The sequence below is a fragment of the Meleagris gallopavo genome, chromosome 5 (genome assembly GCF_000146605.3).
Source record: "Meleagris gallopavo isolate NT-WF06-2002-E0010 breed Aviagen turkey brand Nicholas breeding stock chromosome 5, Turkey_5.1, whole genome shotgun sequence".
NCBI classification, from domain to species: domain Eukaryota; kingdom Metazoa; phylum Chordata; class Aves; order Galliformes; family Phasianidae; genus Meleagris; species Meleagris gallopavo.
In genome coordinates, this window is record NC_015015.2 from 53,986,127 (window position 1) to 54,011,321 (window position 25,195).

General features: G+C 40.5%; 1 protein-coding gene across 1 annotated transcript; it reads left to right on the forward strand.

The window, feature by feature from the left end:
- Window positions 1–25,195, forward strand: LOC104911274 (cingulin-like). Its single transcript, XM_031553794.1, has 20 exons — window positions 1–252; window positions 3,364–3,449; window positions 5,253–5,364; window positions 7,022–7,157; window positions 8,182–8,410; window positions 9,489–9,575; window positions 10,000–10,109; window positions 12,125–12,206; window positions 13,842–13,978; window positions 14,093–14,203; window positions 16,476–16,547; window positions 17,737–17,872; window positions 18,345–18,476; window positions 20,757–20,895; window positions 21,177–21,256; window positions 21,891–22,043; window positions 23,282–23,384; window positions 23,485–23,528; window positions 24,026–24,188; window positions 25,170–25,195. Exons 1-20 carry the CDS (start codon window positions 171–173, stop codon window positions 25,193–25,195), a joined length of 2,220 nt encoding a protein of 739 aa, XP_031409654.1. The 5' UTR covers window positions 1–170.

A 25,195-nucleotide genomic window follows, 5' to 3' on the forward strand; every position in this document is an offset into this window, starting at 1 on the left:
TTGCAAGAATCCCGTTTCATATGTGGTCCTAGATACTTGTAGGTATATAGCAATACTTTGGTCTCTCTGGAGGCAGACACAGTGTGCTCTCCTTGGAGCTGAGGTGACAGAGTGGCTGTTGGTCTGCAGTGCCTGGTGTCCTAGCAACAGCATGGCCTGGCGCAGCTGCCATGTTGAGGCCTGAGCCAGGCACTGTGGCATTGCCACCCTCTGCGGTAGCCCTGGCTGCCATCCATCGCCTGCAGAGCCTGGGTGAGCATGTACAGGGCTTGGGGGGTGCTGAGGCACCTCCTGTTCCCCATGGCAAGATGAGGCTGTGCCACATGTGGGAGGCTGGGCTGCTCTCCCTCTGATATGACCCCACAGACTGGCATGAATGGGAGAAGGGGAAGCCCCAACCTGGAGCAGTGCTATATTTTGTACTGTATATACTATAAAGATAGGGAGGTCACAGCTTAATAGGGAAAAGAAGTATTTCTTTAGCCTCAGAGTTGTTTGTCATAAATATCCTCAGAAAACATTGCTGATGTTATTCCCATGGCTGCTCTGGCCATTCCTCGGCTGTTCCTTCCTGCAGCCCAGTTTGTTGGGTTAATGTGGGAGACATAAAATGCGAAGGAGTCACTGCAAGTGCTTGGTGGAGACGAGCTGTCTGTAGGCTGCATATTTCAAAATGAAATGGCTGCCGTGGTTATTAAAGCATTTCCTCCTTTTCTTTTTGGTTTTGTTATCACATATGTGGCCATCTGGTTCCTCTGTGGGACTCTCAAGGCTTTTTGGCAAGCATGAATGTGAAGATGTCTAGGGCTTTTCTTCAAGGCTTTCCACTGCATCTTATTTCTAGAAACACGGCTTAAAACGGTGTTTTCACTGACAGCTGCAGTTTATACCTGCATCACAAACCTCCTCGTGACGGTGACATTGTGGGGCATTGCTTCAATCAGAAATCTGGTGGTACGTTAAGAAAGCAAATGTGCCTTGCTCTGTGGTCATGGCAGGTGGTGTGAGGCAGGTGCTTGTGGTCCCCACAGCCTCTAAAGCGAGCACATGGCATGGTATGTGAAAGAAGGACATTTTAAATAAGCTGAAAGCACAGATTCAATCCTTTTAGGCATTGAGAAGTTACAAGGTCTGGAATTGTCTTCAACGCTTTTTTTTTTCCTTTGGGCTGTATCAGACAAAAATCTGCTTATGGAGCTTTTGGGCCTTCTTGGAAGATAAATGTGACCAATAGAATCACATTTATCACTGCCTCCTGTGAAAAATACACTCTGCTTTTAGGGTAGCTGAGTGGATTACAGAGATGCAAAATTGGAACAATTCAGCAATCAGTAATTTGGTGCGAAGGCCTTTATGAAGGAGACGGAGCAATGACTAAAAGCAGAATAAATTTGCTTTAAAAGGAAAGATTAATCATCTCGCAAAAGGATTGCTCCAAGTGTAAGCAAGGAGATTGAGCTAAGAGTAATAAAGTTTTCTAGAGAAAAAGCACCAAATAATCTAAATAGCAAGAGATAAATTTCAAACAAGCTTTATCTAGCTCTGGAGTGTTCCTTTGAGAAGTAGGGGCAGGCAAGTATTAAGGCTGAGCAGTCCCAAAGGATGGATTGCACACAGAGGGACGTTGCCTCTGGTAATCATTTCAAATTTTCCAATTTCGGAACATTCAAAACTTTCCATTGCAGTCAAATCTGTTTAACTCCGATGGAGAGTTATTCTTGTCAAACAAAACTGGTTTCTTATACATTGCCAGGATTGGGCACAGCCTGTGGTTAGAGATGTGTCGCAAAATATTCACTTCTAAAGGCTTCAGCTGTCAAATGGAGGACTGTGTTTTTCCTGTGGAACAAGGATCTGAGCTCCCCCATTCCTTCTGAGATTTGTTGCAGGGCATCATCTCAACAGCTTAGTTTCAAAGACTGTACAAATATAAAGTCCCTTAATAGAGCTTAAAACCTAGAGGTCAGAAAAAATCATGCACAGATGAGATGAATGTTTTGGGGTGACATAAACTGTAGTATGAGATCTGATTTGATGTAGAAATATCCCACCAGTGAATGTCTGTCGTCACAGAGCTCTGCCCTGCTGGCCACTGTCAGGTGCTGTGCATCATGTGCCATAAGGAGCGAGCAGTTTGGAGGAAGGATTGGAGGTGTGAAGGAACACTGGCTTGATAGTCTTTAAGAATGTGGTATGCAAGTGATGTTCTGCTGTATGGAGGGGATAATCTGTGACTGGTGCTGTTTTTGGAGCAGGAAGTTTGTGCTTGCGGCTCTGAATGGGAGAGGCCAGGAAGTGGATAGCTGGTGTGTTCTGCGTGTCACTTTGATTTCTGTGCTACTTTTAAAAAGCTTAAGGGTTTGATAAAGAGAAGAGTTTTGACAGTGATGGAAGTGGGATCAAACAATGAATCTTGGAGCATAGTGTAAGAAAAAAATAGAAAAGTTTTACAAAAGGATCAAACATACAAAGAAATGAAGAGGGGCTCTGAAAGGGAGACGACTTAAAAGACTGGAAAAATAAGGCTTCACAAGCAGAACTTACATTTCAACATGGATTTTTATTTATGTGCAATGCACCCTACCTTTTGTTGTGTTTCTCTAGAAAACAGCACATTGTTGTGTTGAATTTAAGGCTTGCAAATGCTGCTCAGCAGGCCTGAAGCTGGGCAGGCAGAGCAGTGTGCCTCTGCTCCCACTGCTTCCAGGATAAGGTGAAATCCACTTATTCGTAGATTAAGAATTCACTCTTTTCCCCCTGTGAGTGTTTTAGTCTCTGTTACAAAAGCAGGGTATCAAAAAATGTCATGCCACTGTAACAGGTACAGTAATCTTTTGGATGAATTCAAATCCCAGCAATTCTTATTCTAGCTCGAGCTAAATTAAATTTAACAATACAAAGAACAGCTTCTGCAGTAACATAAATCTCACTTCAGGCTTTGATGAATCCAGATTAGTATTTCTGTTGGAAGGAGACATAATGAAGTCATTACTATTTGTGAAGATTAGCTGCACCCTCCTGAAAGGGAAATTATTTTGATCCGGAGCTTCTACTTCAGTTAATAACCTCTGCAAACTTCTCTCTATGACTTCTTAAAAGGATGGTTTCCACAGAATTTAACTTGGAGCCATTTTAGGACTGAGAGCTTGATCGGGACCCATGGACCTCATATGCCCCACACACATCTGCCTTTTCCATGCACCAGGAGGAGTGTGAAAGATGCTGACCTACTTTAGAACATGCAGAAGAGATTTAGCAAATAATTTTTGAGCAAGTCTTCTTTTGTTTTTCAGAACTATCTTTGCAGAGCAGAAAAGCAGTATTTAAAGATCCATTTTTATTTTACTGTCTTTTTTACTTCAGAAAAACACATGAAAAATGAAGACTGTGCATTCAGTGAGGAAATTGTGCAGCACCTTGAAGACACTATTGCTGCTATTGAGAAATTGGTAAGAAAAATTAGTACTTAGTTTGGGATTTATAGCAGAAAGTTGGCTGGTAACCACAAAACCAGTCTCCAACAGTTGTAATTTTATGTATGTTCTCTTGTGTACATTACATTCTACCCAAGAGAGAAGCAGGTTGGGTGATGTTTGTATGCAGCTTGCTGCCTGCAGAGGTTTGGCTACGATGGTACAAACCAACCTAAGTAGAGTAGACCACACAGCTGATCCCAGCTCATCTGCTGGTGTTCTGATGTGGGAGCAGTGGATGCCTTCTTTCACTGCAGGTTAGTGGAACTTGGGGCTTGCTCACACTTCTCTTGAGTCAAGAAAGGAAGAGTCTTATGTTAGCAAATTGGAACTGAGGGTGTAAGCTCTGTTCCCAACCCTGTCTTGTCTTTATAGTTTGCTTTTTCTCGAGAGATGTAAGCTCCAGACCTACAGTGACTTAGTGGTAGCATCACAGAAACCACCAGAAGGCAGCAGCCTATACTTGCCTGGAACTTTTTTCATCAGAAGGGCCTTGACACCCTTTATGTGAGGGAGAAACATAAAATCATAGAATGGCTGGGGTTGGAGGGGACCTTAAAGTTCATCCAGTTCCAACCCCTGCTGTGGGCTGACTGCCCTCCACCAGATGAGGCTGCCCAGGGCCCCATCCTGCATGGCCTTGGGCACCTCCAGGGTTGGGACAGCGTGGGTGCAGAAAATGCATTCTTCTCTCTTGGATTTGCAGGGTGGATGCCCCACTGATGTCAGTGAACACAGCAGGTGGTAGAGTTCAGCAAGGAGGTGCTTTGCCCTTCAGCTCAGTGCAAAGGGGTTGGTTTGGGATAATTTGTCTTTACTTGAAAGAACTATATTGCATGTGGTGATGGAAGGTAATACCTCAACTACCGGCTGAGAAGGGCTGTTCATAGGTAACTGACTTCTGTTGTAAGACCTCAGAGGTCACTGAAGTCAGAATGGCTTCAAGCAGAAGCACTTGTCTAAGTAGGTGTAAGTCTTGTAAAAACTGTCTCCATCAGTAGGCTTCTGAATCAGCTATTTAGACCAGCTCTGCATTAGCCTGATGAGACGAGTGGTTTTATATAACATGCTGAACTTATGAAGCTGTTTTCTTTTTCACTGCTTCAGCTAATTGAGGATGTAATTCATATGAAATTAAGAACCTCTTACACATTTGTTTTACATATCTAAATATTTCATCTTCTCAAGGAAAGGCAAATAATTTATATCGTGCATATAGAATTTGCTCCGTAGACAGCAAAATTTAACAGCATATTTTCTGCACTGTCTTTGCTGGTGATTGTAACAGCTAGCAAAAATGAAGGAGAAAAATGGGCTTGGTATGCCCACAAGCATAACTTGTGATGTGAGAATCTGTATTAAGAACTGGCTTATTTTCCTGGAGACTGGAGGAGTCTTGTCAATCCACCTGAAATTCTCAGTCACATGATTTTTAGGATTCAGTTGCTTCCCACCAATGGTTACTGCCATTGGTTACCTCAATTTTCTCTCACTCTACCATCACCCTAAAGGTGACCCTTTTCATACCACCAACTGTGAGCCAGAAGATGACTTTCTGGTGTATCTGAAGGCCAGCTGCAGGCTCTGTTCAGCTTTGGGCTATGAGGAAATTAGGTTTTTCTGCTGCTAAAGTGACACCCTGTAAAGCAAGTTATTGTTATTTTGAAGACTGGAAGAAAGGAAGAACAAGTATGAGCAAGGATGATAAGAGGTTTGTAAGGAAGAAGTGCTTTTCCACCTGTTGTATTTGTTCTCACTTGTGGATTTGTTAATTGACAGGAAGAAATGCGAAGGAATACCATTGAATGCCTAGAAGAAGAGACTATAAAAAACAGCAAGCTTCGCTTCAGAATGCACAATTTTCCAGGAGAGATTGCTGCGGAGATGACAGGTAGTACCAACCTCACTGGCTCTGGAAAGACAAGAAAATTGAATTTTCCATGCACGTAAATGATTTGAAGAATTCTGTGAAATAGAAAATAGAAATGGTAAATGGTTGTCAATAACTTATTAATGAATGAAGATGGATGTTTGCTGACGTGTGACTCTGTGAGGGATTATTCTCTTGTGTAACAGTGAGACATCTTCACTGAAGACTGTGCACAAGCACTAGAAGAACAATGGGAGAACTGCAGCATTAGTTCTGGTTGCAGCAGTGCCACAGCTGTTCTCTGATGTTTGTGATGGGGCACTTGAGTGCTCTGTGCTGCAAGTTCCTTTCTTGTGAAGTAGGATTAATAATGATGAAATAATAAACATTACTTTGGGTGGGGTTCATCTGACCAAATGTCAATCAGGTGCCTCCTACAGCTGATGAAGAGAGAGAGAAGCACTTCTTAGACATGATTCATCTCACGTGGAATAGATGTTTAAAGCAAGCCAGAAGAATCACAGGCTTGAAGTACCTCAATCTTCGGCTATGAAGGGATGAAAATAGATGAAAATAAAGATTGAGATCTTTTTTTTCTATTTTCACTTTCAAGATGCCCAAGGCATACTCTGCTGCCTCATCTCCCTTGATTTAGTGGGCATGGGTGAGGGGTTGGTGGTTGGGCTAGATTATTTTGGTGGTCTTTTCCAACCTTAATGATGCTATGACTCTAACCACAAAGGACAGCTGTCAAGTAGCTGATCTAGATGAGCACTGGGATTTTTTGATTTACAGGAGAAGCAGTGGAGTTGAATTTGTTTATCAGAGTAACCATGAGGCTGCACGGTTCTAAGTGTGGGGCTCGTAAGGAAGGCAGCACTGCAGGGACACCGATGGAGCAGGGCTTTGCCTGCAGTACAGTAGAATTAATCAGCTTTAGGCTCACTGGAAAACAACAGTTTTTTAGTGGAGTTAGGAGAGTTTTCTCCAGCTGCATTCTCTGTTTGTTGACTCATTTCTTACAGCAAGATCCCCCCTCACCTTCTCTCTGCCTATAGCATGGTTGCTGTGCAGCTAGCTGGCTGTTTATACTAGCTGCTGCCATTCTGCTCTAAGTGTTTTTGGGTGGGTGGTTGTACACTCATGTGGCTTATCTCAGAAGCTGAAAAGATGCTCTAGTGCAATGCCCATGCACAAAAGAGCTTTATCCACGCAGCCTCTTCACGTGGGCTCTTCAGTTTCACACAGCTATGGCTCTTCAGGGAGAAATGCTGTTGAATTCAAGCGAGGTGATCCTGCTCCTTCTCCATGGCTTCCAGAGCTGCTGGTGCAGATGTTTTTCAGTGAATGTTTATCATTTCACTGTATGCCTAGGGGATTTTGTAGGCATTTAGTTTGGAGAAGAGCAATGGCTCTCTAAGAACAGTCTAAGCAGACTTTTCCTTGTTGATAAATGATGATGACTCAGGGAAATTGTGATAAGACTGAAATGCTGAAATAAAGCATCAGATTCAGGGGATGTTAGTTAGTTAGTACCTCAGAATCACAGCTATTCCTTGCCAAGTGACAGTACTTACAGCAGTAGGTCCAAGATTATGAATCAATCCCTTTATGCATTATCTCAGCTATGCCTTTTTGCAGCTAAGAGGCTTCTGTGCGTTTTGTATTTATTTTGTAGCTCTTGTTGCTGCGTCACGTGAATCTAGTGCTGCTAAGATGAATCAGCTGCAGTCTGCATTGAAAAACATTGCTTATGAAATTGAATTATTGGATGAGAAGCAAACCCTTTGTGAAAGGCAGAATGCTGCACTGTGGTATGTATTTATCTGAGAGAGGAAAAACATACTGACAAGGTGATTAAGGCGAACTGAAATGTTATGAAAACATGGTGAGCAGTGCTTGTCCCTCACCCCTGCAGCTAGCTGCAGTGTTTCTAGGCAACTCCGTGCTGCAGCATCAAGCCTGCTTCTCCAGATCTGGTTTCTTGAACATCAGAGCTTGCTTGCTGCTGCCTGTCCCCCTGGAAACCCTGATAAGCTTGGCTGGGGAAAGCTGGCTGCTGCCTGGCTCCTCACTTTGTCAAGGGAGAGTTTTCTCTTTTGATGATTTATGTTAAGGAACAACTGCAAAGATCATAACTCTCAGTTTAGAAAAAAAAACAAAACAAAACAACAACAACAAAAAAAAACGCCAGGAACCCTGAAACTAGATGATCATTATGGCCTTTTTCAACCCAGGCTATTCTATAAACTAGTAACTGTGATAGTGATCCCTCTTCAAAAGTTACCCAAAGATACGGAGATGATTCTTGTTTTCTCACTGACAGATTTTGTGTTACTGTCACCCCCTGGCAAGCTGATAGAGAGCTGTTCAAAAATAAATTAAATGCATTTTCTTAGGGGAAGTCTTCTTTCTCCATTTGTTTGGTGCTTGAAGGCAGTCCTTCCATTTTTAATGACTCTTTTGGAAAATAATCCCACTGGAGTCCCAGGCTGGATGGGGCTGTGAGCAACCTAGAGGGAGGTGTACCTGCCTATAACAGGGGGGCTGGAACTGAATGATCTTAAAGATCCCTTCCAACCCAAACCATTCTGTGATTCTATGAAAAAGTAGAACTTTAAGAAGGTAATAATATAAAGAACAGAAAGCTGTTCCATTAGAGTGAAGTGTCTTAAATGGTCTTAATCACACGTGCTGGTGAATGTTGTGCCTTACAGTAGAGATTGAGTTGACAAGATATGAATAAGCAAGTATTTATTTCAATGAACATTTGAAGCAACAGAAGTAACAACATCTGAAGTAACAGAAGACATTTATTTGGGTTTGGGTTTTTTTCAGTGAGGAACAAAAGCGCCTGCAGACACAGCATAAAGAAAAAGTGGACTTACTGAACGAAAGGATGGCAACAAAAATTAGCACAAATGTGCTCTTACTTGAGATTGATCGTAAAACAAGAGCTACAGAAAGAGAGATAATCAGAACAAAGGCAGCATTAGAAGAACTACAAGAAAAAATAGCTGAAAAAATGAGTCAGCTTGAGAAAGAGATGGAAGAGTGTGATAGAAAGGTAAAGGTTTTGAAATGCCCTGAGAAATTGTGCCTAATGCCGTGTTTGGCTTTTTGTTTGCAGCTAATTTAGGTCCCCATAGCAGCCAAGCACAGAACTGGCTCTTGTTGTAGATACATGTGCTTTGTCTGTGTGTGGAGGGTTCTTATGTACACACACACCCCAAAACTGCATTTTGGGATTTATAAAATCCATTTTCTATCAGCTCATCTCATGATGTGTCTGTATCGGTCCTTCTTGCTGTGTGGGACAAATGATTGCATTCCTCCAGACACACTGCTTAAAATAAAAGAGCCTATATTTACCACCAAACTGTGAGATAGGGTTTTACTGGTTTTTATATCCTGCCCTACTTTCAGTTGCATACATTTGGTATCCTTTCTGAATGGCAACATAAAAACAAGCAAATAGATTAAATGAAAGCTTCCTCATAGAGAATATGTCTCCTCAGAACAGAACTGTAGCTGCGTTCCTGGGAAGGTATAATCAGGTTCTTCTACTGAAATGCAATCACATGAGATTCTGAGAGATCACAGAATGGCCTGGGTTGCAAAGGAGCACAATGCTCATCCAGTTCCAACCCCCTGCTATGTGCAGGTCGCCAACCAGCAGCCCAGGCTGCCCAGAGCCACATCCAGCCTGGCCTTGAATGCCTGCAGGGATGGGGCATCCACAGCCTCCTTGGGCAACCTGTTCCAGTGCCTCACCACCCCGAGTGGAAAAACTTCCTCCTGATATCTAACCTAAACCTCCCCTGCCTCGGTTTAAAACCATTTCCCTTTGTCTTATCACTATCCGCTCTCATAAACAGTCATATCCCCTCCTGTTCTGATCCTCATTTGCTCATTTATTATTTCTTTCTTTTTCATATAGAATTTATTCCTTTGGGTACATAGCTGTGGTTTTGGCAGAAGTTTATTTTCTGCCAACGTAGATGTTGTACTCATTTAATTTTGAAAGGCTCCAGATGCTTTAATATAAATTTTTAAACAATGTGTAGTGTGTTACTCGGAGTGAATTAATTGTGTTATTTTTAATGCAGAACAGAGAAATGAAAAAAATCCTTGATGCCCAAAAGGAAAAAACTTTGGCAAAAAAGCACATGTTTGAAAACCTGAATATAAAATTATTGGACCTGCAACATCTGATAAACCTGAATTCCACAGTAAGTTCAATGCAGAGTCGTGGTTCGTTGTTAGTGCAAAGATCAACATTTACTTTCAAAATTGGTCAAAGCGAGGGGAACTTAGAGGGAAATGCTACCTTTTAAGAAGGATAGTAAGCTTACCTGTTAGCTAATTGATTGGCATTGTTGATTAATTTCTGAATTGTGAATCTTTTTTGAGAACAGAGATATAGTAGATATAGATATAATGAATACAGCCTTAACTACTGCTTCCACAGCATTCTTTCTTTGCAGACAGTTGTTGTTTTGATTCTGAAATCTCAAACTTTTTAGAAAACGTTAGAGGAAAATCCCATTCAGATGTTATAAAAACTTAAAGATCAGTGGCAGGAAAGGGATTCGTTGTCTGCTTTTTTTTTTTTAGTGTATTTATTTGGTATAATGTTGTTTTTTTTTTTAATAGGCAATACATGATGAGGAAATTCTCATCACAAAACTGAAAGAAAAGAGGGAACATTTGGAAAAAAAGATGGAGCTCAAACAGGCAGACATGGCAGCAGCCTTGGAAAAAAAGTAAGAATTCATGAATCCTTTGAACTGATCTTTCTGCTAAAACTGCATCAGTGTTTTCATTGGAAAAGGTGACAGCAACTTTTGGTTTATGAAGAACCAGCCAAGTTCTACGGAGCCTGTGAATTGCTTAACACTGTAAAATAGTTAAAATTCTCTTTATAAGTAGGAGTCTTTCTATTGGCTTCAATGGGTACACAGAGAAGATTTTGGATTAAGCTGGACTTAATCCGAATTAGCTATCAGTAAAAGTTCCTTTTGGACTAGAGCTACACCCAGTTAAACAGCACGGGCTGGTTCTATCAGCTGTTACTCTCTGCACTTGTTACCACCTTCATGTCACCCAGTATAGTTATTTGCTATATGTTCCCTGAGGTACAAAATGTAGCAAATGATGCGAATAAGCAAAAATAAATAAATAAATAAATAAAAAATCTAATGTCCTTCTGTGGGCTTGTTTGCTACACGCAGTAGAGCTCAACGTGGAGATCCTCAATGTAACATCACCAAGGGTAGATCTGTGCTGCTTCCCCTCTGTCTCTGCCATTGGTCGTGTGAAGGTTTATACGACTAAAGGGGTTGGGGAAAAATGAGATTTTCTGATGGTTCAGATTTCCTGTTTGAACCCCTTTTGCTCGATGAGTTAAGAACCCATACAAAGAAGAAAATAAGAGTTCTGTGAAACATGGGTAAAAGTATCATTCATAAGTCTAATATTTTTCTTGATGGCAGAACAAATCCATTAATGTCTTCATGAAATGAGTACTGCCATTAATTAACAGTGTAATTACTGGAAAGAAATGAGCTGCAGCCACCATCTGGTCACGGCTCTTGCTTTTGTAGACAGTTATAAATTGCTTATCTTTACTCTCTAGAGAATAGGATCTGTGCTAGGGAGCTTGTTTATGCTCACATTTAAAGGGCTAAAAGTAGTTGCAACTTGGTGAATGACCATGGACCACTGACTGTGGTGAATTTTATAGTCTCACTGTAACAGTATTGTCCTTCTGTTCTCATTCTACTGAATTTCTGAAGCTGTTAGATGTTATGAATGTCTTTATTTCCTTCACAGTGTTTTTCCTTCATAGCTCATTCTATTACTTGATCAAGCAGACGAGTTAAGCAGCTGAGTTAAAGAGAGAATCTGGCCAGTGTATTTTTTCCTTCACAGTATTTGGCACAGTATCTCAAAGCCTGCTCAGTTTGGGTTTTGCCTTTTATACAAAAGGACATTCTTGTGATATCTGTTCTTCCTTCGCATCGTATTTCTTTCCTGAGGCGCTTCTTTAGGTGGACTCTTGTTTCTTCCATGATTCCCAGTTTGTTTAGAAGATAGTCAAAGGAAGTGAGTATCTCTTGTGCTGACTGCATCCTGTAAAACATACAATTGCACAATGTCCATCAGAAGCAAAAAGGATAAATTCATACTCAAATGCTACCATTTTAACCAGTAGACCTCTTGCTGGTAGGGTTTATTTACCTGAAGGCCTGTCTGCTTGCTGTTTGAATAATTATTCTATCAGTTTGTCTATAGAAAATACTGCCTGCAAGCCTTCCTTGACTTGTATTTGAAGATCTAGCAGTAGAAAGTCTGGTAGTTCTGTATGTCTTTAACTTTTTTGCAGGTTTTATTCTCACCAGATATATTAGGGGGGAGTAATGAATAAGAATATCTGAATGAAATAGATCTCAAATGCATGCAGACATTCACATATCTTACATTTATATCAAAGGGCATGAAAATAAGAATGCATTTCACTGGGAGAGTGGTGAGGTGCAGGGGCAGGCTGCGCAGAGAGGTTGTGGATGCCCCATCCCTGGAGGTATTAAAGGTTAGGTCGTATGGGGCCCCTGGCAGCCTGGTTTACTTGATCTATGGTTGGCAACCCAGCCTGCAGCAGGGGAGCTGGAACTTGATGATCACCAAGTTCCCTTCCAACCCAAGCTATTATATGGTAGCTTTTAATGATCTTGTGTTAATGCTCACCTAATATGTCCAAATTGACTTTGTACAATAGAAATCAGATTGATTCTGAGTTACTGCTTTCACAATCAAAAATTGCGCAAGAAAAAGAGGATTTTGATCAGGAACTTGAAAAGGTAAGAGATTTTTGTTCTGGTCGGAGTTTTTACTAAGCCAGGTCTTGATGGAAACAGTCCATCACAGACCTGTCCAAAGTGGGACATGAAATGTTTTAGGTGCTTTGATTTGCCCATGCCTCTACGTTTGGTGGGTACAACCATGTAGAAGATGCACAGACATTTGCCTCCTACTCTGCTTAGGCTCTGAAGGCAGTGGTGAGATCTCTTTAGGACCACAGGCAAGTGTTATGATACTGAAGGGGGTACTGAGAGGTGGTGTAAACCTGAGGCTATGGTCTTGTGAGCTGGGATGCAAGACACTAAGAGAGTTTTGAGACTAGGGTGTTGATTTAGGAGGGAATCCGTATGCAATAAAGGAATGGGGCACACTGGTGTATATACGAAGATTGTGGTGAGATTCGTTTACAAGGGTGAGGTTGGTATCCTGACTTGGAAATCTGTGTGTGGAATTTTCATAGTGATTCTTGATGATTGGCTTCATGCTTCTTTATATTATTAGTTTATATTGCCTGTGTGGAAAAGATAACTAGCTGTGGCACTCCATCTGCTGATTCTGTTAAGGAAATCCTAGTACCTGAGATTATTGTTATGCAGACTACATACATCCACCTGGGGGATGGTTTCTAAGTTAAGTTAATGACTTCTCTCCATATTTATGCATATCAAGCAAGGTATCCACTCATTAAAAAGTTGGGGCTCTTAACCTGGAGAAGAGAAGGCTCTGGGGAGACCTTATAGTGGCCTTCCAGTACCTGAAGGGAGCCTACAGGAAAGCTGAGGAAGGACTTTTATAAAGGCAGGTATGACAGGATGAGGGGAAATAGCTTTAAACTGGAAGAGGGTAGATTTAGACTAGATATCAGGAAGAAATTATTTACTGTGAGGATGGTGAGGCACTGGAACAGGTTGCCCAGAGAGGTTGTAGATGCTCCCTGCTCCCTCTGCGGAGGCATTTAAGGCCAGGCTGGATGGGGCTGTGAGCAATCTGGGCTACAGGGAGGTGTCCCTGCCTATAGAAGGGGATTAGAACTAAATGATTTTAAAGGTCCCTTCCTACCCATATCATTCTGTGATTCAGTGATTCTAAAAACTTGGACATATTGGTATTAGGAAGTAACAAGTTTTCTCCATTAAATGCACACTTCACTTGCAGTTCTACTGCACTCCCACAATCACAAGCCAGGACCCCATTCCTACTTCCTTTCTCTCTTCCAACTTCCTGCCCCTGTCTCCCTCAGCCATGACACGTGACTTCCCTCCATTTTAGTACTGCATGCCTACCTCCCCAGTGCTCCTTCATAGCCAGCCCTTCCCCATTCCCATTTCATCAGTCTTGTAGCTCACACAGTAGGAGTCCCTGCCTCCAGGTGGAGCAAAGCACCATGTGTCTGGGAGCAGCACGCAGCCTGCAGGTTGTTTCAGACCAATTGGTTTGAATGGGGGCATGGAAATGAAAATCCAGAGATGCGATCTTGATGTGACATTTGTGTATGTCGATTACATATCTGAAGTCAAGCTCGATTTATTTAAAAGTTCTCAGATTTTTTGATGAAAAGCATTGTAGCAGCATAGAACATTATTACAAGGTGAAAGAGAAGATATTCAGCTAACATCTGCAGACCTAATTTGTAGGCTAATGAATATCTACAAAATGCCGAATGCCTGAACGACAAACTTAAATTGGAAAACAAAGCTGTGCACCAGAAGTTTGAGCAAGCACTGGAAGAAGAAAAACACTGGGCCAGAAGAAGAGATGAGATGGAGGCAAAGTAGGTTTTACCTATCAGCTTTGGGATCCAGATATTTTAATTTTGGCATTTTATGACTAATGCTCTTCTTGTTACATATTGAGACCACATTTCTACATCTTTTTCTTCTGTTAGATCGAGGAGGGTATCTGTTCTGTTACATGAGAAGAATGAATTTCTGGAAAAACTTGTGATGAAAACGAAAAACATGGAGAAGGAAACTGAACGTCTTGAAGGCAGCCTATTGTATGTAATCTTTCAAAATCAGTAGTAAATAATTTCAGTCCCCTTCTTCCTGGTTTGAGATATTCTGAAATGGAACATTGGATAAATCAAAGCAAACTTAAGAGGGTTTATGATCTTTACCAGTAGGATGGAATTAAACCTCATACAACAAAGAGGTCAGCTGCCCATTACCCTAATTCAGTCTGCAGTTTCTTATCATGAGATGAGAAATATTCAAATAACAAAGAATGTTGTAGCAGTGCAAAATGTAAAAATTCACAAACATTGGTTTTGACTGCAAGCTCCATACAGTAGTATGAGGTCTTGGACCAAACCATCATCCTTTTATGGTGGTATCTGAGAAAATCTGCTTTTGCTCAGATAAAGCAAAGTAAAAACAGGTTAGTCTTGTGCACAAAAATGCCCTCAAAATACCAAATCTTTGGGCTGTGTAGTCAGTGGGATGGGAGCAGCATCGCTGAGGCACTGCAGCTTTTTCTGAACATGCAGCTGGTGGAAGAGATTTTGGGATTTTGTTGCCACAGATGAGGAACTGGCCATGTGTACTCACCCCAGATATCCTGCCCCAGTTTACCTGTTTACTGGAGAATCAGGACAGGAATGCTAAATGTTGTACTCTAAAAATAAAATTATCTCAAGTAAAGAGGGTAATCCTGGCAAGGGGAAGAGCTTTTTCTCTCAGTTGGAGGGTCATTCTTTGCAAGAGAAAGTGAAAAGGATCAGCCAGTTACGTCCTCCAAACCTATCAGAGCCAAATATTGCATACAGTGTGTTTTCTTTGCTGCCAATTGTCCTCATTCCGCGCAGCTTTTCTTGTGGTGTGGCTCCAAACGGCCGTGTTAACGTGGCTCCCTTGTTCTCTCTCTAAATCCAACTGAAGAATGTTTTGTTAATATGGTGCTGTTCAGCTTATGGATATAATTATAGATAAAATGTAAGAAAATATTCACTTGCCTCCCTTTTCATACTGAACGTGAAAACATACAATACATTCATCCTGCTTTGTAGGGAAAGAAGTACCTTTCTATCTAATACGAACGGTGTATTTGTTATTCTTGACAAAAGAAATACTGCTGCCATGTAAAGATGGAGTGCAAATACACTGATAAAGAGGAGGTCTTACTTGTAGAGCAATGTAAATAATATCTACCGTGTAAAACTAAATTAACAAGATACAGAGGTGAAATAGTCATCAGATAGTATCTTGACTAGTTTGGTGTCTAAAGTAATGAGAGGAAGGGCTGTTAGAAGTTTCTCAGACTTGTAAACCAGACTACATCAGACAATGCAAAACCTCTTAGAAAAATTGTTTGAAAGATCACCCTTTCCCAGTCTCTATCATTCCACTTTTTATTTTGTTTGTACATAGTAACATTGTTCTTTGAATCTTCGCTGGTCTCCTGAGAAGCAGCATCCTTGTCCATTTAGCCCAAATCATTTAATTTCAGTGAATGATGCACAGGCTTCCCAGTCAATTTAACAGGGTCACCAAAGTGGGAACCAAAATTAGGATCTCTTGTTAATTTTTCTTTTCTCTAGAAATGAGGAGTAATACATTCAGAATGCCACCATTCGCCTCACAAGATTGATTTTCATTTTTTCATATGACATTTCAAATCTAGTCTGTCAGGTTTCATTTAAAGAGGCAATCTTTGACTGATAAAACCCACCAAAATGGGAAACCCACCAACTTTACAATTATGAACATAATTTTGCTGAGTATGGAATAGAAACAAATAGGAATTTTTCATTGTTTTGCAAGAATTACTTAAGACTACAGTGCACTACTACTAAAATGTCTCAGAGCGCTGGTTTGATCAATTTTGCATTTGGAACAATAAAACCTTTGGAAGAAACTCTCATCCTACGTCTTTGTGAATCCTTCTGGATTTGGAGCAGGTGCTTCCCATTGTCTTTGTATCTTGAAGAAGTGAGAATCACTGGTTTCACACCACCAACCTTTTTTCATTTATTGAGCTCCCCTAGAATATACCGAATACACGTAAGAATCATGCACTTTGATATCAACTCTCTTAATTTTAAATGGATGTTTTGAAGCTGGGGAAACTCTGCAATACACCGTTTGGCTGAACACTACAGAATGTGTATTTCTGAGATGTGATCCACAGGTACCACATTGCCTCTGTCCATCTAGTAAATGTTTAATGAAAGGAATATTTTGAGAAGCTCTGCTAAAAATTTGAGGGGAAATGTTTGCAAATATTCAGCATTGTTTCTGAAAGTTTCTTTCTTTTTTTTTTTTCCCCCACAGAATATCCAAGGAAAGTAATGCAAAGGAACTGGCATCTTTAGAGCAAAAATTGAAGGCAGAAAATAAGATGAGGTAAGATGAGAGAGTGCATGTATTGTATCTTTAAAAACAAAGCAGTAAATTAATGCATTACTGCACTTAGTTGCTATTACATCAGAGATATAAAACTAAAGCCTTCCTAAGTAAATACCCAGTGATAGAAAGGCAGCTGAAGAACATTTCCTCAAATATATCCATGGTTTCACTTGATTAGGACCACTATGCTGCTAAGTGGTGAGAATCATTGAACTTAGGATATAAGTTGGTCTTCATCATTATGGCAGTAAATATTCTCTATAATTTATAAGGTACTTGATATTTACCAGGATAGAAAGCTGTGAAACCGTTGGTTATTTATTTTCATTAATTTTAAATTTAATTAATGTCCATTGGTCACTGAATTGAATATTTATGTTGTACTTTTGTCTCCAAGATGCAATTGTACTCAATCCAATAAGCTGTTTTTGCTTTTCCCCTCATTAAAATGCCATTCTAAATTCTAACTCTTTTGATAAATAAGAATCTTTCATCTGACTTCCAGTATGCACTTTCATGTCAACAGCTGTTCTTGTATCAATGCTATGCTCTGTCCTTCTTGTAGTTTACAAGCCTCAGGGATTTATGAACACAAAATCATGTCCCTTTTAGCTTTTCAATTTGCTAAGGTAAATTAACCAAATTATTTAGTCCAGACCTAAGAGAAGACTGGTTGCCTTTAGAGTCCTTCCCTGTGTTCAGTTCAGAGACACTTTTAAATAGAAACTCATAGGGTTTTTTCTGTCTTTCTATGCATCTTTTTTAGATTCTGTCAGGATCCCAGCCTTCTAGCTGAACCCCTTTGATTGTAGTCCTGAAGATACAGAAGATATCATAGAATCACAGAGGGTTGGAGGGGACCTTAAAGACCATTGAGTTCCAGTGCCATGGACTGTTTGCTCCCCCCTCCACCCAGCTCAGGCTGCCCAGTGCCCATCCAAGGCCTTGGGTACCTCTGGGGATGGGACACCCACAGCTCTGGGCAGCAGTGCCAGGACCTCACCATCCCCTGAGTAAAAAATTTCTTTCTAACATGCAACCTAATTCTCCCCTCAATAATATAGATGAATATTCCAAATTCTCAAATTAAGCTTGCTCCAGTAATGCTGTGTCCAATCATGTTGTGTCTCCCTTCACTTTTTTTTCTCCCAATTTCGACTTATTTCTGCTTATGATCTATCACTAGAGTGATGCTTCAGTGGAAGCTACTGTACTTAGCAAAGCAAAGCAAACTCTTTTTTTTGGAGGAGGAGAATATAAGCAGAAGAATGAATAAAAGGATAGAGACTGGTGAGAAAAGGCATGCTGAGCTACTTCTGGAGGTATGTTAAACAGCAGGTATTACAAGTGAAAACATTCAATGGTACAATATGTTGATGCTATACATTCAGAGTAAATTGGTAAGTAGGTAGCCTCCAAGGGCTAACTCATTGCAAGTTAATAAGCGTGTTATCAAGTGTAAAGTTTCCAGTATCTAAAAGTCTTAACTTCTCCATCCTTAGAGATATTCAGTAGCCATTTGGACACAGTCCTGGGCAACTGGCTGTAGGTGGCCCTGTTTGAGTAGATGGGATTGGACAGGATGACCTCCAGAGGTCCCTTCCCACGATAAGTTATCAATGATTCTATGATATCTTATCCTCATTAATAATTTAAAAGCAATTCTTTATCTCAGCAGATGTGTTTTCAATGCAGATTACTCACCTTTTGTTCTGATTGCTTATTTCCTAGTGGTTCAGGTAGGCACTGTGTATTTCAGAAATCCCTGTCCTTTGTTCTGTTTTCCATTATGAGACCAAAGAGCTTGAAAAAGAACTTCTTCAGTCTGAAAACCAAATCAAAGTGCTGACTGAAGAAGCAATAAAGAGAAAAAATGATTACAAGAGTTATAATGAAGATTTTACTAATAAAATAAAATATCTGGAGGTAAGCTTTGTGTTTGTTTGTTTGTTTTGATGTTTTGTTGTTGTTTTTAATTAACCCCGGGTCAATTTCTGGTGGATGAATTGATCTCATTCCATACAGAATTGGCAGTGTTTGCTGCATCACACTGGAGGTAGGCTCAGTAATTATTTCAAGACATTTCTCTCTCTCTGTTGTTTGTTTTTTTTTCTTCTGTTGATAGTGGGAATTTTTGTTTGTTTCTTTAGTGCTCAAAAAGTCTTATGAAGAGACCCTCGGATCATTGAGACACTGCAAGCAGTACACACCCAAACATGTATTAATGTACATAAGGGCATCTCTGTCAATAAAATGCCATGCAGGGAAGGTTTTTCTCAGAAGAGATGCCTCCCGTTTTAAAATAAAAAGCCAGCACAAACTAAGTTACAGGATGCATCCATTTAACTGTACCGTGAGCTACCCAATGTGTAACTTGTTAACATACAATTTGTTCCACTGTTTTTGGGTAAACAAGCCAGCATTCAATGAAATGCGACAGCTTGGTTTTAGACATTGTTCAAACTCTCCTCTGAATTGTGGCTTTTGCAAATCTATTTGAGTGATGAGTGGTCTGCAGTGTATAACTCAAGGCAACTCGGTGTCAGTGTTCGTTAAAACACTGATAGGTTTTCTTTCCCAAAGGAAGGAAGACAGAGAAAGACTGCGTATGAACCACGCAGAGCTTTGGGAAATTTCAAGCACTTCACCAATCTTTGGTATACAGCATATGCCCTGTTCCCAGGCTCTTGGTCAACATTCTGATTGGAAATGGGGTAAATCAGATGCCAGGACTGTAGGAAGTGTCTATAATTTATGACCTTAGAAAAGTATGTTAGGAGAAGGCATTAAGGATCTTCCTCATTTTTCTGGTGGAGAGGTTATTATTGAAGGTTCGGTTCCCAAAAGAGCCCTATTGGGTAAGGCACAAAGATGATCCTCCCAGGAGCCTGTCTTCTGCAGTGATCAGATCAATAGTCCTGCTTGGAAAAGCAGTGTAAGAGCAGTCAAATATAGAACGAAATCAAATATAGAACAACCCTACTTTATTATCTTCATGATAAATGACAAGTCAAAAACTTCTTTGGATGGAGACGGCATGTACATTAAGTAGCTTTTGATGGAATTTTATGCTATGCTGGAAAGAAGAATAGAAATTCTTCTATTACTGATTAATAATTTCAGTTCACGTATATACTTATCCTTTGTAACAACCTACAACATATAATTCATACAAGCCCGTCGTTGGCCAAGTAGAAAAGTGCTCCCAGATGTTTTGAGGGAGGCCTGCTCTCACATTGAAATTAATCTGTATTTTCTTTAATGACTCAGGTGTTAAAACAGTGTGACTATTAATCACATCTGCAGAAGACGGTCGTGATAAGAGTGGGAGCACCCTCTACAGTGCAGAACTGGAATTCAGAATGTTTTTTAACAAATTGGAAAAATAATTTAGGGGAGAAAAAAGGAATTCTTTTGGCTTATTTGTGGGTTTAGATGCAAATCTGTTATAAGCCCATCATGGGGAAGGTATGTAGGTCTAGAAGTGAGAAATAGGACTAAAGCTGGCAAGTTAAACGTATGCCAACAAAGAAATGTAGTGATGAAAAAGGCACATATCAAACCAGTCTGTATAAGGAGGCACAAAGGCTGGCAGGGCACATGATGCAGGTTTTCTACTCCTCCTGGTTTGTCAGGACACAGGTGGAGCATTGTGCTGAGTAGTGATCACCTCAGTTAAAGAAGGATTTAAGTTTCTTAGAGATCCGAGAGGAGTACAACAAAAATGGAAAGAAGGAAAAAAAAAAGTTGAAGAAACGTGCAGCTTTTCTAGTTGAAATACGTAATTCTAAGAAAAATGGTAACTGACAAATAAATAAAAATGGATAGGTAGGTGTCAAACTTTTCTCCTTGTTCACTTGTTGAGACAAATAACAGGCAACAGAGTAGATTTAACTTAAGAAAAAGTTGGGACCTAAGAAAACACTGACAGCACAAACTGTGAAACCCTGCAATCAGTTGTCTGAGACGTGGCATCCTCTACTACTACAGATTCAAGGACAAATCAAACATCTATCATGGGTACTTAGGTCTAATTGATTCTGCCGTAGAGCAGAGAAAGATGGACTAAGATGAACTCTTGAGATCACTTCCAGTATTATTTCCTCTGGTTTTTTGCTTTTTGTTTTTTCTCCCGTCTGGTTATGTTGAATTATTTATGCATTAAATGCTGCTTAGATTATCAATTAGTATTTCTTTTCATTAAAGGATGACATCAAAACTGCAAGTGAAAATCTTCTTACAATAGAACACAAGTTTAAGGTGAGCAGGCTAACTTTGGAAGAAACCCAGAAGGAAAGAGAAGAGAAGCATGCAGAATACGAAGAGTTGAGGAAATCATTTTTGAGTAAGTGTGAAGTAGCTCCTTGACATAGTAGGACTTCTTGCTATTTCTGAGAACAGTATGCTATAGCCCTTTGTCTGCCTGTAGTTCAGATAAATTATTAAACAAGTTTAAACTGAGCTCTGCGCAACAACTAGAATCCATAGACATAGCTGTAGCATAAATATGGAGTACTTTTAAATGCCAGACCAGTTAAACAGCTCACTTACTGACAGAATCTAGTTTACAGTAGCTTTACTTAAAGTTCATTACGCTGCCTTAAAAACCCTTTCTCTGCTTTGTAGAAAAGAAAGATGAAGAGTTACAAATCCAAAGAGCCATTCGGAAATCAATCAAGACTACTGAGATGCTCAAGAAGGAAATTGTAAAAGTTTAAAACTTAATCGTACTACTTCTGTAACATTTCCATCTCCAGCTCTACTTTCTCACGGGGACTGTGAGGCTGGGGCTGGGGAAGACAGGCTGTGGCTCAGGGTGTGCCATCATCTCTATTGCTGTGTTTCTGTCTGGTGGGTGCCTCAGATCTCTGCTCAGCTTATAGCCCAGCTCATATTGAGTTGCCTTTAAGCCTTATTTTTGTATTGCCTAGGCACATGGGCAGGCCAAAAAAGGGCTGGTGAGCTAAGGCCATTGTGAATCTGCTCTTATTCAGATGCTTGCTACTGCTAGGGCAGCGTCCTGTAAGTGGGAAAATCTCTCTGGTGACTCTTCTACATCAATACAGAAACCAACAGTTCTGTATGCTGGAAAATCCAGTGACAATACTGTGACATCTCTGTCATTGGGTGGCCCTACAGAGGGAAGACCACTTTTGTGTCTGAGCTGGTTCCTTCCTTGTGGACCATGAGCATCCCTCTCTGTATTTCTGCCTCTTTCCTGGTAAGAGAGTATAGATACCTGTCTCAGATGTTACTTTGTAATTATTGAATGAAAGGTGCCGTGTTGTAAAAATCTCTTTTCACTTTATTTGAGTACAAAACTCCTTTTGTTATTTACAGCTGGAGCTACAGAAGCAACTGTGCATCAAGCGTGATGCTGCAGTCAGCCAGCTGAAGCATCAAACTGAGAGTATGAAGTTGCTGGAAAGAGACATCTATGAGATCAACAGAAAGCTTGACATAGTGAACACCGAGAACTGCAGATTCAAAGTAGTGAGTATATTGAAGATTAAGAGTGCTCGTTCTCTATCAGAACTTATCTGTTCATTTCCGATTTCTGAGGGAGCTACCATGGAAATGCTGAAACACAGACACCACACCACAGGGCAGACTTTGTCTTTTAAAGGGATGTGTGAATCTGTGTTTTCATTAGAAGGAAACAAAGAAGAATATCCAAGTGCTGTGCATCTCCCTAAGGCATATTGTCACGTAGCTGCTGCGTTTAGTGAGGAACTGCAGCAAAAGGCCTTCCTGCCATGTGAAGGGGGCTGAAGTGAGATGTCAAGTATGCCTATGCTGTTTGGAATATGTGCTTTTGGGCATAGTCTGTATACCTTTCAAGACCTGGGCTATCAGAATAGTAGAGCCTCCTTCCACACAAAGGATTGTAAATGTGGTTTTATTGCCAGCTGCTTTCAGGCTGCCATCCAAACCTTAACCCACATCTGTGCAGTTGTGTGCACACAGCTTCTGTGCACTGCTGGTGCCTCCAAGCAGAGTGCTCCACTGCTGCAGGTAGGGAATGTGTGCCTGCTGACATTGTGGATGCTAGATACTAGCTACTGTGCCCTCATGGGCATTTTATCCTCATGGACACACAAAGGTTTCCCTTGGCTGCAGGGAGTTGGAGCTCAATGATCGTTAAGGTCCCTTTCAACCTAAGCCATTCTATAATCCTATGATCCTATTTTGAGGAAGAGAGGAAGGAAGATTCTGTTTGGATGTGCTGCTGTGGCTGATCTCAGTTGACCCCGTTCTACTTGGTACGATGGATGTAATCATATTGTGTTGACTTTGGCAACTGTTAAACTTTGTTTAGCAAGAGGAAATGGATGCTGTTGTCAAAAGAAAGCTCATCCAGAGGGTTACAATTAACCTTCACATATCTGCAAGTCAAAACTCAGCTTCTTCTAGATGTTAGGAAGAAATCCTTTCCAGTGAGGGTGGTGAGGAATTGAAACAGGTTCCTCACCAGTGAGGCTGCGGATGCCCCTTCCCTAGAAGGAGGGGGGGCCAGGGTGGATGGGGCTGTGAGCAACCTGGGCTACAGGGAGGTGTCCCTGCCTATAGCAGGAGGTTGGAACTGCATGGTCTTAAAGGTCCCTTCCAACCCAAACAATTTTGTGATTCTTCTTGCTGATATCTTTAGAAACATTGAAACTGCTTGAAATTTATTTAGAAAAGTTACAAACTGTGGCAAGTATTCGGTCATATTTATTTTTCTCTTACAGTGCAATGCACAGATGAAAGAAGATATCTTGGCAATGAATTCTGAGGCAGAAGGCCACCAGTCAGCAATAGTGAAAATTGGGAATGACCTGGCAGTGCTTCATGGTAACATTAATTACAGCTTCCAAACAAAAAGTGGTATTTCAGTCCTTGCATCTTCTTCACAGAACAACCTACCATAGCTTAACTGTTATCTCTGTTGCAGGTTTTCTTCTGGAGAGATGGTCAGAGGACAGCTCTATTCAGAAGGTGAAGTTCAATTTTGTATCATACAATTTTGCATAAATATTTCACTTATGATGAAAAATAACACTTCATATTACAAATATGGTACTGCCTTTTTTATTTCATATAGGGGCACAGTATTAAACCTGTGTTTTCCAATGATATGTATTTTTTTCCTGGTGTTAATCCTTTTGCTCATTCTGTATTCAACCTTATACCTCTCTCTTTATCTGCTAATATTCTGTTATTCATTCAGATCATCAACCTTGGAATATTTTTCCAGTTGGGAATGTCCTTCATTTTCAACAGGAATTAAACCAAACTGTAAGGAAGTTTTTACAAAATATTCCACTAGAACAGGAAAACCTTCCTGTTTTTAATGCAAGGATTGGGTCATCAGTGGAAAACTTCCTGCAGAGCTATTAGTTGGGTGGTTGGTAAAGCTATGGGAAAAGAAGATGAAAAAAGCTTTCTCATCATAGTTTTGAGGGAAAGAAACATTCTACCCCATGTCATTGCAGGAATTTCTAGAGAATGAGCAGGAAATTCTGAATGCAGTGACAGCCCTACTAAGAAAAATCCAGCATCGAGAGGAAAAGATTGGTGACATTAACAGCAGGCTACGAAATAGTCTGGAAGAAATGGATTCTCTGCTTGAAAAAAAATCTAGAATGGATGATGATGGTAAGATGCACCAGAACTTTTTCACTCTTTTTCAGTCCTAGAGGAGTTCCATTCAATTTGTTCTTGGCAGTCTGTGATAAAGCACACACAGTACAGCTGTGTTAAGTCACCCTACTGCAGATTTAGGCTTTGTGGTAGAGCTGGTGCATTTTTTAAAGAACTGGGCCTGGATATTAGAATTAATAGTAGCTTAAGTGCTATTATCATCTTTAATTTCCACTTTTTAAAGGCTTGTGATAACAACTGTTACTACACTGGGGCATTAGCTTGCTTCAGTTCCTCTTTGTAGCTCTAAGCCTATAGATTTCTGCTTTCCTTCTTAGTTCACAGGGACCTTGTTTGTAATGAGTCACAGGTTTGTCACTGTATGACTGCTGCCTCGTTACAGAAAGCGGTTTCTAATTGTGTTGTGGAGCTGATAAAGCTGTGCTATTGAGGCTGCTTTGAAATCCTTGGGTCTGGGTTACAAGCCAGGAAGAGAGAATTAACAGAGGAAGGGAATGTCCCAAGGAGAAAGCCAGGCAGAGGAGGGAAGGATGGTGTATGTATAGCAGAAGAGCTCCCTGCTTCATCTGAAGGCCAATGTCAGTATTGCTTCCTGGGCAGAACACGCAGAGCAGGCTTTTCATAACACACGAAATCCATACATGGAAATAAATGCACATAAACACACGCAGTTCTCAGTACTGCACCTCTGCAAAAGCCTTTTCCTGCCTGTTGCTGCCCTGTCTGCTCACTTTCCTACAGAGAGTATACTGATGTGGCAAATGTGCAAACATAGACACAAACCTGTATTTGGATATTTTAAAGAAAAATTTATCAATGAATGTCAGTTTTGTAAATGATATTTTAACACATGGGGTATAAGACCATACTTTCAGAACTCTGTATTCATGTGTCTGCAAATGGCATTTTCTTTGTAGCAGTATACAAAACATAAACTCCAGAAACTTACACTGCGTTTCCTCTCCTTTGTCCTAGAATCAGATGCAGTGAAGAATAAGTGA

Coding starts and splice junctions, on each gene's coding strand:
- LOC104911274 (XM_031553794.1), top strand. CDS start 171: ATGTTGAGGCCTGAGCCAGGCACTGTGGCATTGCCACCCTCTGCGGTA. Junction 9,576..9,999: donor TGATAAACCTGAATTCCACA/GTAAGTTCAATG, acceptor TTTTTTTAATAG/GCAATACATGATGAGGAAAT. Junction 18,477..20,756: donor ATAAAATAAAATATCTGGAG/GTAAGCTTTGTG, acceptor TTTTCATTAAAG/GATGACATCAAAACTGCAAG.